The sequence below is a fragment of the Oncorhynchus kisutch genome, linkage group LG23, assembly GCF_002021735.2.
Source record: "Oncorhynchus kisutch isolate 150728-3 linkage group LG23, Okis_V2, whole genome shotgun sequence".
Taxonomy (NCBI): Eukaryota; Metazoa; Chordata; class Actinopteri; order Salmoniformes; family Salmonidae; genus Oncorhynchus; species Oncorhynchus kisutch.
In genome coordinates this window covers 43,629,646-43,644,816 of record NC_034196.2, presented here as the reverse complement: position 1 = coordinate 43,644,816, position 15,171 = coordinate 43,629,646, and the positions used below count along the sequence as shown (strand labels likewise).

The following is a 15,171-nucleotide window of genomic DNA, read 5'->3' as shown; positions in this document are numbered from 1 at the left end:
TCAATGATTGAATATAAATGTCAGCTCACTTCATGAATTGACCCCAATCCTGTAGTATAACAGGTGAGCTGTGCTGTAAATGTATATATTACATCACACCCCCCCTCCACTTGTGTTTACACTGCTGCTACTCACTGTTTATTATCTATGAATAGTCACCTCACCCCTACCTACATGTACAAATTACCTCAACTAACCTGTACCCCCGCACAGTCACTCGGTACTGGTACCCCCCTGTATATAGCCTTGTTATTGTTATTTTATTGCGTTACTTTTGATTATAATTTAATTATGTTTATTTGGTAAATATGATCTCAACCTTATTTCTTGAAGTGCATTGTTGGTTAAGGGCTTGTAAACTAAGCATTTCACGGTAAGGTCTTCACTTGTTGTATTCGGGGCATTGGACAAACACAGCTTGATTTGGTATTGTAGAGACTGTCAGTGACACCTTAGTGTACTCCTGTGGAGACGATATGAAGTATTCTAGGGTAGTGTCTCAAATGACATTCTATTTCCCCGAAATAGTGAAAAATGTTTGACCAGTGTAGTGCACTATATAGGGAATAGGGTGCATTGGGGACTCATCCTAAGTTTGAAAGGCCAGGAGCAGATTCTCTCCTAGATCTGAGGTTCACAGCGCCTGCTGCCTGCCCTGTACATCAGTGGATCTCCTAGCACCGCCCCGAGGGAAAACAGCCTTTTGTAGTTACCTTGTTTGATCTGTCCCTGCACGGCCGGACTAGACACCTGGGGGGGTGCTGCAGTCTTTTTGGGGGTCTCAGGGGTCCCGGGTCTAGGAGGCCTGGAGAATAGAATACATAAGATACCATCAAATATTTAGCAGACAGAGAAGCTTGACTTGTGTCCATGTACTGTGTAGAAAAGACAAGCTTAGTAGTAGGGGGGGGGGGGGGGGGGGGGTAGGTAAGCATGTGTGTGTACGTGGTCAGAGAGATGTGATGAACAACAAATCATCACTATACAAAACACTCAAATTCCTTTTTTTATTCAGGCTAACTACAGGTTCAGATGTGTTCTGTTCTATCTAGTAGTTGAAAGGCTCAAGGCTCAAGGCTCAAGGCTGCCCCCCCCCCCACCCCCCAACCACCTCTCAGTCCACAATGTTAAAGGGAAGGTGGCCCCATCATTATTACCTCGAACACCTGCAGTTCTCCTCCCACTAGGGTTTCCTTCCCATCCTGACTAAATCACCAGGGCCAAAAATACACCGTAACACACATAAAATCAGAGGCTGTTAACAGGTTTCCCAGACCTCCACGTGTGATCTTTACAGCGCCTCACAGCCCACACTACCCCCTTTTAAGAAAAGCCTCGGGGTAAGTGTTCCATTCTGCTGACTACACCTGTTGCATTGGGACTAATGAAGACAATGAAGAGTAGAACAGTTTCTCTCTCCTTAGCTAAAAGTAGACATGTGCTGTACTGGGATCTGACACTAACAGGGCCGACTGTGATCCTGTGATGTTACAAATCCTGGTCTGGAGGGAAACGTTCTAACATTTAATCTGACAAAACTAGTTATTCTCTCAGGAGAGTGAAGACGGATTAAAGTTGACAGAGAGAGAAGTTTAGCCAGAGAGAGAAGTTTAGCCAGAGAGAGAAGTATGTGGCTTTTACTAAGTCTGGAGAAAGAGAGTGATGAGATCCTTTGTTGAGTAACCCCTCCACCCCAGCCGGGTCCTTCGTTGAGTAACCCCTCCACCCCAGCCGGGTCCTTCGTTGAGTAACCCCTCCACCCCAGCCGGGTCCTTCGTTGAGTAACCCCTCCACCCCAGCCGGGTCCTTCGTTGAGTAACCCCTCCACCCCAGTCGGGTCCTTCGTTGAGTAACCCCTCTACCCCAGCCGGGTCCTTCGTTCAGTCCCCTCTACCTCAGCCGGGTCCTTCGTTGAGTAACCCCTCTACCCCAGCCGGGTCCTTCGTTGAGTAACCCCTGCACCCCAGCCGGGTCCTTCGTTGAGTAACCCATGCACCCCAGCCGGGTCCTTCGTTGAGTAACCCCTGCACCCCAGCCGGGTCCTTCGTTGAGTAACCCCTCCACCCCAGCCGGGTCCTTCGTTGAGTAACCCCTCCACCCCAGTCGGGTCCTTCGTTGAGTAACCCCTCTACCCCAGCCGGGTCCTTCGTTGAGTAACCCCTCTACCCCAGCCGGGTCCTTCATTCAGTCCACTCCACCCCAGCCGGGTCCTTCGTTCAGTCCCCTGCACCTCAGCCGGGTCCTTCATACAGTCCCCTGCACCCCAGCCGGGTCCTTCATACAGTCCCCTGCACCCCAGCCGGGTCCTTCATACAGTCCCCTGCACCCCATCCGGGTCCTTCATACAGTCCCCTGCACCCCAAGTTAGGTCCAGAAATGTGACTCCTACGTCCATGGTGGGTCTCTATAAAATATCACGACAGTAAAAACTGTCAACAACATCTTCTCACAGGAAACGAACTGTACCGTCAATAGTGAAGTATTTATATTTATGTTTAGACTTTGGATCTTTATTTAATTGATGTATTTCATCCCCTTTAAGTTTGATCCCAGATGACACTTCTCCATAAAGCCTCTGCGACTAGCTAGATGTGGTCTGACAGCCAACGGTAATCTGAACAACAGGAGGCTGAATTCCTATTCATCACCCGGCACGGACACATTTACTCAGCTAGTTGGAGTCTGCATAGAAACGCTTTAGAGTGATCAGGGCCTATTGTCCCAGTCTGTAGAAGAGGCTTGTTCAATGATTCGCAAAGAGAGAGCTGTACAATACCTCTACCCAGACCATTTAATTTAGGGCCCATCCACTGTTTATCACACTAAAGGCCAGGCCAGACAGACAGACACAGCTATGCACCCCTAATCCCTATTTAGTGCAGTACGTAGGGAATAGGATTCGATTTGGGATGCAACCATGGAAATGCACTCCTCTTTAACACTGAGCATCTTACCCAGTGATAACACAAGATACAGGAAAAACACACACACACAACTAATAGGGTGGATAAAGTGCAGCAAAAGCTGAACTCCAGGGGATTGGCCAATATGGAAAACATGTGTAACCACGGCAGCAATTCAAACAGAAGAGTTTGGAGATGATGGGGTAATGATTCACCTGATACGAAACTGAATCTAAACATTGCACCGTTGATTTCATGTTAAATTTTAGCTGTACTTTTCGGGCCGCATTTGTTGATAATGAACACTGAAAATACTCTGAATACAATCAGTAACATGATAGTAATATTAGAAATTGGGATAGGTGCAACATAAGACAACAACAAGGGTTTGAGTGAGAGGTCTAACTGGTGTTTCCAAGTGAACACAGCTGTCAAACCAGAGTCTTCAACTATAAGTGTTTTTTTGTTTTGTTCTCCTAGCTGTGCCGTTGAGGAACAGAGCAAGCACACTTGTAGTTGTTTTGAACACAGCCCTGCATCCCTGCCTTTACACAATTACTGTTGTTGTTTAGGCCAGGGGTTCTCAAATGGTTGTGGGTCCAGGGACCCCTTTAATGTTAAGAAATTCATCAGGGACCCCTTCATAGTCAGAAAAGCTCAAGTGAGATATGAAAATAGCAAACAAGGAGTTTTACTTATGATGTCGGCAGAGCATGGCCGGACAAACCAAATCTCTGTCCCGAGGAAAGACCATTTTAAAGGCTCGCCTCTTGGCATCGGAAAGAAAAATGTTGCCGTTTTCAAGCTACTATAATTTCCTGCAATTCGACAAATGTGTCATCACAGAGAGATGTTTTTGTTGTTGCAGCCTTAAAGCTAATATACTGCAATTCTACAGCTTTTTCCATGAGGCAGAGAGAAAACTTTGCAGTTTTAAAGCTTAAAATACATTTATAGCAACAACAAAAAAATCTGAAAAAATTACAGAAATGCAAGATGCATCGAGTTGGAAATAAATTGAATTGGTGGAGTACTTTGGAGACCAATAATCGCTGTGAGCATCGCAGACTCATGTTGCCCAGGGTCAAAAACATATATTTACAGATTCATAATTAATAATACATTGTATTATATTACACCCTCTGAAAAACGTATTCCACGGATCCCTTTGCCAAAATGTGTTTAAACCGGGGGAGGGGAGATTCTACTAACCTATATGGAGTTGTTTTAAGAAGGTCAAGGGTCATTTAGCTATTTGATTATGAATATTAAGACCCCTTGAAGTATATAAAAATTAAAATGAAATAATGTTTTGGGCTGCTATTAGCTCAGACAAGCACATTGGATAACAGATTCAACAGACAGTCCTTACTGCTATTACCAGTCATGGCTTTAGAAGCTTCTGATAGGCTAATTGACATATTTTAAGTCAATTGGAAGTGTACCTGTGGATATATTTCAAGGCCTACCTTGGGAAAATCTAAAGAAAACAGCCAAGACCTCAGAAAAATAATATGTAGACCTCCACAAGTCTGGTTCATCCTTGGGAGCAATTTCCAAACGGCTGAATGTACCACGTTCATCTGTACAAACAATTGTATGCAAGTATAAACACCATGGGACCATGCAGCCGTCATACCGCTCAGGAAGGAGACGCGTTCGGTCTCCGAGAGATGAACGTACTTTGGTGTGAAAAGCACAAATAATCCCAGAACAACAGCAAAGGACCTTGTGAAGATGCTGGAGGAAACAGGTACATAAGTATCTATATCCACAGTAAAACAAGTCCTATATCAACATAACCTGAAAGGCCGCTCAGCAAGGAAGAAGCCACTGCTCCAAGACCCCCATAAAAAAAGCCAGACTACGGTTTGCAACTGCACATGGGGACAAAGATTGTACTTTTTGGAGAAATGACCTCTGGTCGGATGAAACAAAAATAGAACTGTTTGGCCATAATGACTATCGTTATGTTTGGAGGAAAAAGGAAGATGCTTGCAAGCTGAAGAACACCATCCCAACTGTGAAGCATGGGGGTGGCAGCATCATGTTGTGGGGATGCTTTGCTGCACGAGGGACTGGTGCACTTCACAAAATAGATGGAATCATGAGGTAGGAAAATTATGTGGATATATTGAAGAAACATCAAGACACAGGAAGTTAAAGCTTGGTCGCAAATGGGTCTTCCAAACGGACAATGACCCCAAGCATACTTCCAAAGTTGTGGCAAAATGGCTTAAGGACAACAAAGGCAAGGTATTCGAGTGGCAATCACAAAGCACTGACCTCAATCCTATAGAAAATGTGTGGGCAGAACTGAAAAAGGGTGTGCGAGCAAGGAGGCCTACAAACCTGACTCAGTTCCACCAGCTCTGTCAGGAGGAATGGGCCAAAATTCACCCAAATTATTGTGGGAAGCTTGTGGAAGGCGACATGCAACATTTGACCCAAGTTAAACCATTTAAAGGCAATGCTACCAAATACTAATTGAGTGTATGTAAAATTCTGACCCACTGGGAATGTAATGAAAGAATTAAAAGCTGAAATAAATAATTCTGTATTATTCTGACATTTCATTTTCTTAAAATAAAGTGCTGATCCTAACTGACCTAAGAGAGTGCATTTTTACTAGGATTAAATGTCAGGAATTGTGAAAAAATAAGTTTAAATGTATTTGGCTAAGGTGTATGTAAACTTCCGACAGAGATCTGACGTGTCCCAGGCCGACAGAGATCTGACGTGTCCCAGGCCGACAGAGATCTGACGTGTCCCAGGCCGACAGAGATCTGACGTGTCCCAGGCCGACAGAGATCTGACGTGTCCCAGGCCGACAGAGATCTGACGTGTCCCAGGCCGACAGAGATCTGACGTGTCCCAGGCCGACAGAGATCTGACGTGTCCCAGGCCGACAGAGATCTGACGTGTCCCAGGCCGACAGAGATCTGACGTGTACCAGGCCGACAGAGATCTGACGTGTACCAGGCCGACAGAGATCTGACGTGTACCAGGCCGACAGATGCACAACTTAAAGTAATACTTGTCAGAGGTGTTTAAAGCTCCTATTTTACATGACATGTGTTGACCTGGCTGGGGGGGTTAACGCATTAGGCCCTGGCTGGGGGGGTAGGGGGGGGGGGGGGGGGTTAACGCATTAGGCCCTGGCTGGGGGGGGTTGTTAACGCATTAGGCCCTGGCTGGGGGGGGTTGTTAACGCATTAGGCCCTGGCTGGGGGGGTTAACGCATTAGGCCCTGGCTGGGGGGGTTAACGCATTCGGCCCTGGCTGGGGGGGTTAACGTATTAGGCCCTGGCTGGGGGGGTTAACGCATTAGGCCCTGGCTGGGGGGGTTAACGCATTAGGCCCTGGCTGGGGGGGTTAACGCATTAGGCCCTGGCTGGGGGGGTTAACGCATTAGGCCCTGGCTGGGGGGGTTAACGCATTAGGCCCTGGCTGGGGGGGTTAACGCATTAGGCCCTGGCTGGGGGGGTTAACGCATTAGGCCCTGGCTGGGGGGGTTAACGCATTAGGCCCTGGCTGGGGGGGTTAACGCATTAGGCCCTGGCTGGGGGGGTTAACGCATTAGGCCCTGGCTGGGGGGGTTAACGCATTAGGCCCTGGCTGGGGGGGTTAACGCATTAGGTCCTGGCTGGGGGGGTTAACGCATTAGGTCCTGGCTGGGGGGGTTAACGCATTAGGCCCTGGCTGGGGGGGTTAACGCATTAGGCCCTGGCTGGGGGGGTTAACGCATTAGGCCCTGGCTGGGGGGGTTAACGCATTAGGCCCTGGCTGGGGGGGTTAACGCATTAGGCCCTGGCTGGGGGGGTTAACGCATTAGGCCCTGGCTGGGGGGGTTAACGCATTATGCCCTGGCTGGGGGGGTTAACGCATTAGGCCCTGGCTGGGGGGGGTTAACGCATTAGGCCCTGGCTGGGGGGGGTTAACACTTTAGGCCCTGGCTAATACATTGTTTAATGGGCTTTCTGGAGATCCTTTTCATTTTAACCAGGAAGATATTTATTCTAGAATACTGTCATAAATCTAAGGAAGACCACATGAAAAAAAAAACATTTTCAAATATTGAGGACTGGCTTGGAGTATCTGTATGGCTAGAGGACAGGATGAGAAGAGGTCTGTCCGTCTATCTGTACTCCCTCGTTAACTATGAACCATGTCTGTCTGTCCCTCCATCTGTACTCCCTCGTTAACTATGACCCATGTCTGTCCATCCATCTGTACTCCCTCGTTAACTATGAACCATGTCTGTCCGTCCGTCCATCTGTACTCCCTCATTAACTATGAACCATGTCTGTATGTCCCTCCATTTGTACTCCCTCGTTAACTATGAACCATGTCTGTCTGTCCGTCCATCTGTACTCCCTCGTTAACTATGAATCATGGCTGTCTGTCCAGCTGTACTCCCTCGTTAACTATGAACCATGTCTGTCCGTCCATCTGTACTCCCTCGTTAACTATGAACCATGTCTGTCCGTCCAGCTGTACTCCCTCGTTAACTATGAACCATGTCTGTCCGTCCACCTGTACTCCCTCGTTAACTATGCACCATGTCTGTCCGTTTCCCCCCCCCCCCCCCCCGTTTTATGTACGATAATAATACAAAACACACATCAAGGGGCACCGGGCCAGCCGTCGACAGACTTCATAAAATTGTCATCTTTCTGGCATTTCAGCAACAGCATGTTGTTAAATCATTCAGCTTCCCTATGAGACCAAGAGAAGGAAGCTCCAACAATCAGACCACCTCTGCCCCGGTCTCTGCTCGCGGGTCACTGTACAAATAGCAAACTAAGACTGAACAACAGCGCAATACAAACCAGGCAATCCTCCCCAATTTCAGCAACGCCTCACCAGGGGACCACAGAGGACATGGGGGGCCTGGGGGTATAACAGACTGGGGACAGGTAATCACAGGGCCAGGGGCCCACAGAGGACATGGGGGGCCTGGGGGTATAACAGACTGGGGACAGGTAATCACAGGGCCAGGGGCCCACAGAGGACATGGGGGGCCTGGGGGTATAACAGATTGGGGACAGGTAATCACAGGGCCGGGGGGCCTGGGGGTATAACAGACTGGGGACAGGTAATCACAGGGCCAGTGGCTCACAGAGGACATGGGGGGCATAACAGACTGGGGACAGGTAATCACAGGGCCAGGGGCCCACAGAGGACATGGGGGGCCTGGGGGTACAACAGACTGGGGACAGGTAATCACAGGGCCAGGGGCCCACAGAGGACATGGGGGGCCTGGGGGTACAACAGACTGGGGACAGGTAATCACAGGGCCAGGGGCCCACAGAGGACATGGGGGGCCTGGGGGTACAACAGACTGGGGACAGGTAATCACAGGGCCAGGGGCCCACAGAGGACATGGGGGGCCTGGGGGTATAACAGACTGGGGACAGGTAATCACAGGGCCAGGGGCCCACAGAGGACATGGGGGGCCTGGGGGTATAACAGACTGGGGACAGGTAATCACAGGGCCAGGGGCCCACAGAGGACATGGGGGGCCTGGGGGTATAACAGACTGGGGACAGGTAATCACAGGGCCAGGGGCCCACAGAGGACATGGGGGGCCTGGGGGTATAACAGATTGGGGACAGGTAATCACAGGGCCAGGGGCCCACAGAGGACATGGGGGGCCTGGGGGTATAACAGATTGGGGACAGGTAATCACAGGGCCGGGGGGCCTGGGGGTATAACATACTGGGGACAGGTAATCACAGGGCCAGTGGCCCACAGAGGACATGGGGGGCATAACAGACTGGGGACAGGTAATCACAGGGCCAGGGGCCCACAGAGGACATGGGGGGCCTGGGGGTACAACAGACTGGGGACAGGTAATCACAGGGCCAGGGGCCCACAGAGGACATGGGGGGCCTGGGGGTACAACAGACTGGGGACAGGTAATCACAGGGCCAGGGGCCCACAGAGGACATGGGGGGCCTGGGGGTACAACAGACTGGGGACAGGTAATCACAGGGCCAGGGGCCCACAGAGGACATGGGGGGCCTGGGGGCATAACAGACTGGGGACAGGTAATCACAGGGCCAGGGGCCCACAGAGGACATGGGGGGCCTGGGGGTATAACAGACTGGGGACAGGTAATCACAGGGCCAGGGGCCCACAGAGGACATGGGGGGCCTGGGGGTATAACAGACTGGGGACAGGTAATCACAGGGCCAGGGGCCCACAGAGGACATGGGGGGCCTGGGGGTATAACAGATTGGGGACAGGTAATCACAGGGCCAGGGGCCCACAGAGGACATGGGGGGCCTGGGGGTATAACAGACTGGGGACAGGTAATCACAGGGCCAGTGGCCCACAGAGGACATGGGGGGCATAACAGACTGGGGACAGGTAATCACAGGGCCAGGGGCCCACAGAGGACATGGGGGGCCTGGGGGTACAACAGACTGGGGACAGGTAATCACAGGGCCAGGGGCCCACAGAGGACATGGGGGGCCTGGGGGTATAACAGACTGTGGACAGGTAATCACAGGGCCAGGGGCCCACAGAGGACATGGGGGGCCTGGGGGTATAACAGACTGGGGACAGGTAATCACAGGGCCAGGGGCCCACAGAGGACATGGGGGGCCTGGGGGTATAACAGACTGGGGACAGGTAATCACAGGGCCAGGGGCCCACAGAGGAAATGGGGGGCCTGGGGGTATAACAGACTGGGGATCTACCCACCATTCAAAGCTACACAGCACCCTTCTTAATGTTAGACACACACACATACATAACATACATAACATACATACATAACATACATACAGATTCTGGGAACATCAGAAGGTGGGGGGAAATGAACTATATTCTGGTAATCCGACCAATTGAACATATGCGGTGGTACGTAATGAATATGATGTCAGTTCGGTTGTCATCCGAGACATTCTCATCGATGATTGTCATCCTAACTCTATAGTGGAAAGTCTACACATCAGAGTTATCGGATTCACATGGAATTGTTGTTCAATTTAAATGTTTGAATATGAAATTATTCGTGATGGGATAAAATGTGGTTTTAGCTTCTAAATAATCATTCATAATGTGAGATTATGGTTTTCATAAGCTAGGGCTATGCTCAATCAGTGACACGCCCCTGTGAAGAGACATGGGCTATAAAACTTTTCAAACACGCCCTCCTCTCCCTTCCTATATAAAGCCTTGACAACAATATAACCTCCTGTTCTGAGGATGTGAGGACGACGGTCCGATGTCAGAATGGTTCAGATAACTACAGAACGAAGCCAACATCAGCGTGAGCTTTGGTTGCGAATGGTATGAACTTTGAACTATTGTTCACTACAGAAGTGATACCTCCTAGCCGTTGAGTTAGGAACAGACAGAGTATCCCATCTACCACACAACGACATTACTACAACGTATCCTATTGACAACCAGAGACATTCTTCAAAGGACAAAGGACTCGGTTTGGCAACACGGTCTTTCATCAACCACCAACCATCTGAAGCGCAGTTCAGAGTAAATATTTATTGCATTTTCCTTTTCCAAATGGGCGGTAATTTAGAATGCATCAGATACTGTATTTGCGATAACACAGCTTCTCTCTATGTCCCTCAGTCTTCCCGCTCTTTCACTCTAACCCAGCCCCTTTTCCTTTGAGTAACAAGCTGTCACATCTGTTCCGCCCGCTAGGGACGTTTTCCTTATGACTTAATTTGTAATCAAGTTATGATTTAATTATGTAAGTGTAATTCTGTGTGATTAGTTGGGTATTTAGTAAATAAATAATTAAACCCAATTCTGTATTGCTGATTCAACTTGTTAGGCAGGGTTTGTGCAGATAACCAAGACTTTACAACTTTCAGATGAGACTGAATTAAGAGGACGATTAATATTGACTGCTATTGATGTAAAATATTACTAGGTCTTTAAGAGTTTATTCGGAAGATAACATCTCTATAAATATTATTTTGGGGTGCCCCGACTCTCTAGTTAATTACATTTACATGATTAGCTCAATCAGGTAATATTAATTATGGTGAAATTATTTTATAGAATAGCATGTCATATCACTTAATCCGGCATAGCCAAAGACACGACAATACATACACACACATCAAGCAGGGTTCTACCTACATATATACACGTCGAGCAGGGTTCTACCTACATACACACACCTCGAGCAGGGTTCTACCTACATACACACACATCGAGCAGGGTTCTACCTACATACACACACGTCGAGCAGGGTTCTACCTACATACACACACATCGAGTGTGTATTTTATTGGTTTCTGCCTCTGTGTGTGTGTATGTGATGTGTGTGTGTGTGTGTGTGTGTGTGGTGTGTGTGTGTGTGGTGTGTATGTGTGTGTGATGTGTGTGTGATGTGTGTGTGATGTGTGTGTGATGTGTGTGTGATGTGTGTGTGATGTGTGTATGTGATGTGTGTGTGATGTGTGTGTGATGTGATGTGTGTGTGTGTGTGATGTGATGTGTGTGTGTGTGTGGTGTGTATGTGATGTGTGTATGTGATGTGTGTGTGTGATGTGTATGAGTGTGTGTGTGTGTGTGGTGTGTATGTGATGTGTGTGAGTGTGTGTGAGCACATCTTTTAAAAAAAGGGGCAATCAGCCATTGCTACATGTATATTTGGACTTCTAAATGAATAATATGTACCCATTGATTCTTTAAGAATATTGCATCCCTCATGAGCTCTGTTCAACTGTCACAGTCCACCAGAACCCAAATATAAACGTGTTTTCACTCCAATGTCAGTAAACAAAGACAATCTTAAACTGAAATAAAACATTAAAAAACCATATGGCCTCAAAACATGGTTCAAACTATCATTGTGACATCATGGCTGGTCAGGCCTTGCATCCACAGCTCCATCTATTCATTTGATAGAGTGGATATGTTTATCCAGCCTCATTCCTCAGCTGTTTACCGAAACAGGGGCTGCTTTGTTATCGTTTCTACTGCTGATTGCCCCTTTAATGTAATATCACCCGAGCCAGGTCTCGGTGACAACGCTGCGTACCTGACGGGTGCCTTCTTCATGTGTTCTCCCACGAAGGTGGCATTGGTCATGCCCATCAGGGTGTTAGCCAATGAGATGACAGAGAGCAGGTGCTGGGTAGTCACGGCCCGGGACACTCCGTATGTCCCTTTGCCAACCATCTCTGACAGGGACAACTTCCTGCCCGTGGAAAGGGCCATCTGACGCAGCAGGGACTCCTAATTAGTACAGAGGAGTTACATATTGAGTCTAAAAACACACACACACACACACACACACTACACAAATAGATATACACACACAAAAAATACAGAAAATCCATAAATTAAAAAAAATTAAATCTTACCTTGAAGGTGGGCAGCATGAGAGACATATGACCTCCGCGGGATATGAGACCGAAGGAGATGGGGCAGTGGGGTTTGAGCATGCCCAGTCTGCTCAGACACACCTCGTCCAGGGGTCCGTTGAGGCCCCAGGCGTGGAGACAGGACATGAACAGTTTGGCCGTGTCCATAGTCAGGTTATACTCCAACAGCGACAGAGACTTAGACTTCTCCTCACGTCTCATCTCCTCCTCTTCCTCCTCGTCTTCATCCAGGAGGTGCTCCTTAATGGTCTCCTTCATCGTCTCCTTCACCTGTTGGACATGACAAAATGGCCGCTTGTTAGTAAGAAAAACAACAGAAATAATAATTATTGTTGCTTATTGTGAGCAGTTCTTATGAGAACTATTTCAATTGGATTATTGTCCAAGGAAATGTTATACAGTCAGATTCTCATGAGAAGGTACACGGTACAAAAGGTCAAGTAATTGTATAAGTCCAACAATTACTTTTGTTGTGAATAATGTGAAAATAATCTGTAATAAGGGTGCACCCTATTGGCGCCCTCGTCCCCATTTGGCCAGAGCCAGCATGGCGCCCTCGTCCCCATTTGGCCAGAGCCAGCATGGCGCCCTCGTCCCCATTTGGCCAGAGCCAGCATGGCGCCCTCGTCCCCATTTGGCCAGAGCCAGCATGGCGCCCTCGTCCCCATTTGGCCAGAGCCAGCATGGCGCCCTCGTCCCCATTTGGCCAGAGCCAGCATGGCGCCCTCGTCCCCATTTGGCCAGAGCCAGCATGGCGCCCTCGTCCCCATTTGGCCAGAGCCAGCATGGCGCCCTCGTCCCCATTTGGCCAGAGCCAGCATGGCGCCCTCGTCCCCATTTGGCCAGAGCCAGCATGGCGCCCTCGTCCCCATTTGGCCAGAGCCAGCATGGCGCCCTCGTCCCATTTGGCCAGAGCCAGCATGGCGCCCTCGTCCCCATTTGGCCAGAGCCAGCATGGCGCCCTCGTCCCCATTTGGCCAGAGCCAGCATGGCGCCCTCGTCCCCATTTGGCCAGAGCCAGCATGGCGCCCTCGTCCCCATTTGGCCAGAGCCAGCACGGCGCCCTCGTCCCCATAAGGGGGCCAGCACGGCACCCTCATCCCCATTTGGCCAGAGCCAGCATGGCGCCCTCATCCCCATTTAGCCAGAGACAAAAGTGCACTATACAGGTAGTCATCCCAGTCCCAACCCAGCAGGACCAACTAGCCATCCCTCCTTCACCTGTTTGAAGATCTTGTTGGCGAGGAAGGACCCTCCTTTGTCGGCTGCTCCCTGGGCCTTCTGGAGGGTCTCTGGGGAGACCAGGGTGGGGTTGGGCCGCTGGGCCTCCTCCGTCAGCAGCTGGATGATCACAGACTCCACGTCAAAGAACAGGACGTGCATGTCAGGGTCTGTCAGATTGGTCTTCATGGCCTGCACCACCAGACTGTTGTTGGAGTACTTCTGCAGGTTGCCCTGGGAAACAACAAAGACGGAGAATCCTGAATGAATCGTGAATAATGATGAGCGAGAAAGAAACATACGCACAAATATCACACATAACGTCTCACCATTATAAGAGGTTAGCATTTTATATCATATCCAAGACATGCTAACGTCTCACCATTATAAGAGGTTAGCCTTTTATTTCATATCCACCAAGACATGCTAACGTCTCACCATTATAAGAGGAGGTTATTATTATAATGCGTGCTATGAATTTAGAACCAAACACTTCACTTTTTACTAATTTAATACACATAAGTGAATTTGTCTCCTAAAATGGTGGGACTATGTACAACAAATGGTGTAATTTCTAAACGGTGCATCCGATATGAACGAAAATACCCTCAAATTAAAGCTGACAGTCCTGCACTTTGACCTCAGTCAACATATAATTTCAAACCCAAAGCGCTGGAAGTACAGAGCCAAAACAAAAACAAAACCATGTGTCACTGTGTCCCAATACTTTTAGAAGTTCAATGTATATGTCAACTCTGAACATCAAATCCATCAATCTTAATCACCGTGTTACCCTTCCATTTCACTGTGTCTGGATTCAGGAGCAAAGATTTAGATACAGGTTTCGTCACTGTGTGTTAACATGGTATATTTCACCTCCGATGTCCCCCATCTTTTTTTCCACAGAATCTCATTCTGTTTTCTAACCACAGCAAGTCTCATTTACTCTTTGCAAAGGAAAGGATGTTCACATAGAAGGACTTCACAAGGACTATAATGACTGGACTAGGACGTCACAACATTAGTTTACTTTCTTCCAAGATGAGAGAGAGAAAGAACGAGAGAACGAGAGAGAGAGAGAAAGAACGAGAGAAGGAGAGAGAGAGAGAAAGAACGAGAGAAGGAGAGAGAGAAGGAGAAGAGAGAGAAAGACGAGAGAAGGAGAGAGAGAAGGAGAGAGAGAAGGAGAGAGAGAGAGGAGAAGAGAGAAAGAACGAGAGAGAAAGAACGAGAGAGAAAGAACGAGAGAGAAAGAACGAGAGAGAAAGAACGAAGAGAGAAAGAACGAGAGAGAAGAACGAGAGAGAGGAGAAAGAACGAGAGAGAGAGAAAGAACGAGAGAGAGAGAGAAAGAACGAGACGAGAGCGAAAGAACAGAGAGAGAGGAAAGAACGAGAGAGAGAGAGAAAGAACGAGAGAGAGAGAAAGACGAGGAAGATAGAGAGAGAGAGAACGAGAGAGAACGAAGAGAGAAACGAGAAGAGAACAGATAGAGAGACGAGAGAGAAAGAGAACGGAGAGAGAACGAGAGAGAAAGAACGAGAGAGAGAGAGAGAGAGAAAAGAACGAGAGAGAGAGAGAGAGAGAAAGAACGAGAGAGAGAGAGAGGAAAGACAGAGAGAGAAAAGAACGAGAGAGAGAGAAGAGAGAGAGAAAGAACGAGAGAGAGA

The 15,171-nt window shown here is 48.6% G+C and overlaps 1 protein-coding gene across 3 annotated transcripts in view; it reads right to left on the bottom strand.

Moving 5' to 3' along the window:
* wdr7 (WD repeat domain 7) overlaps positions 1–15,171 on the bottom strand; it is a 323,738-nt gene that overhangs the window by 245,302 nt on the left and 63,265 nt on the right. For all 3 annotated transcript variants that reach the window (XM_031802280.1, XM_031802281.1, XM_031802282.1), the window contains 4 exons: positions 13,502–13,735; positions 12,260–12,550; positions 11,935–12,131; positions 714–805 (listed from right to left, as the gene is read on the bottom strand). In XM_031802280.1, the coding sequence (XP_031658140.1) occupies positions 714–805; positions 11,935–12,131; positions 12,260–12,550; positions 13,502–13,735 (814 nt within the window). The remainder of the gene's footprint in view (positions 1–713; positions 806–11,934; positions 12,132–12,259; positions 12,551–13,501; positions 13,736–15,171) is intronic.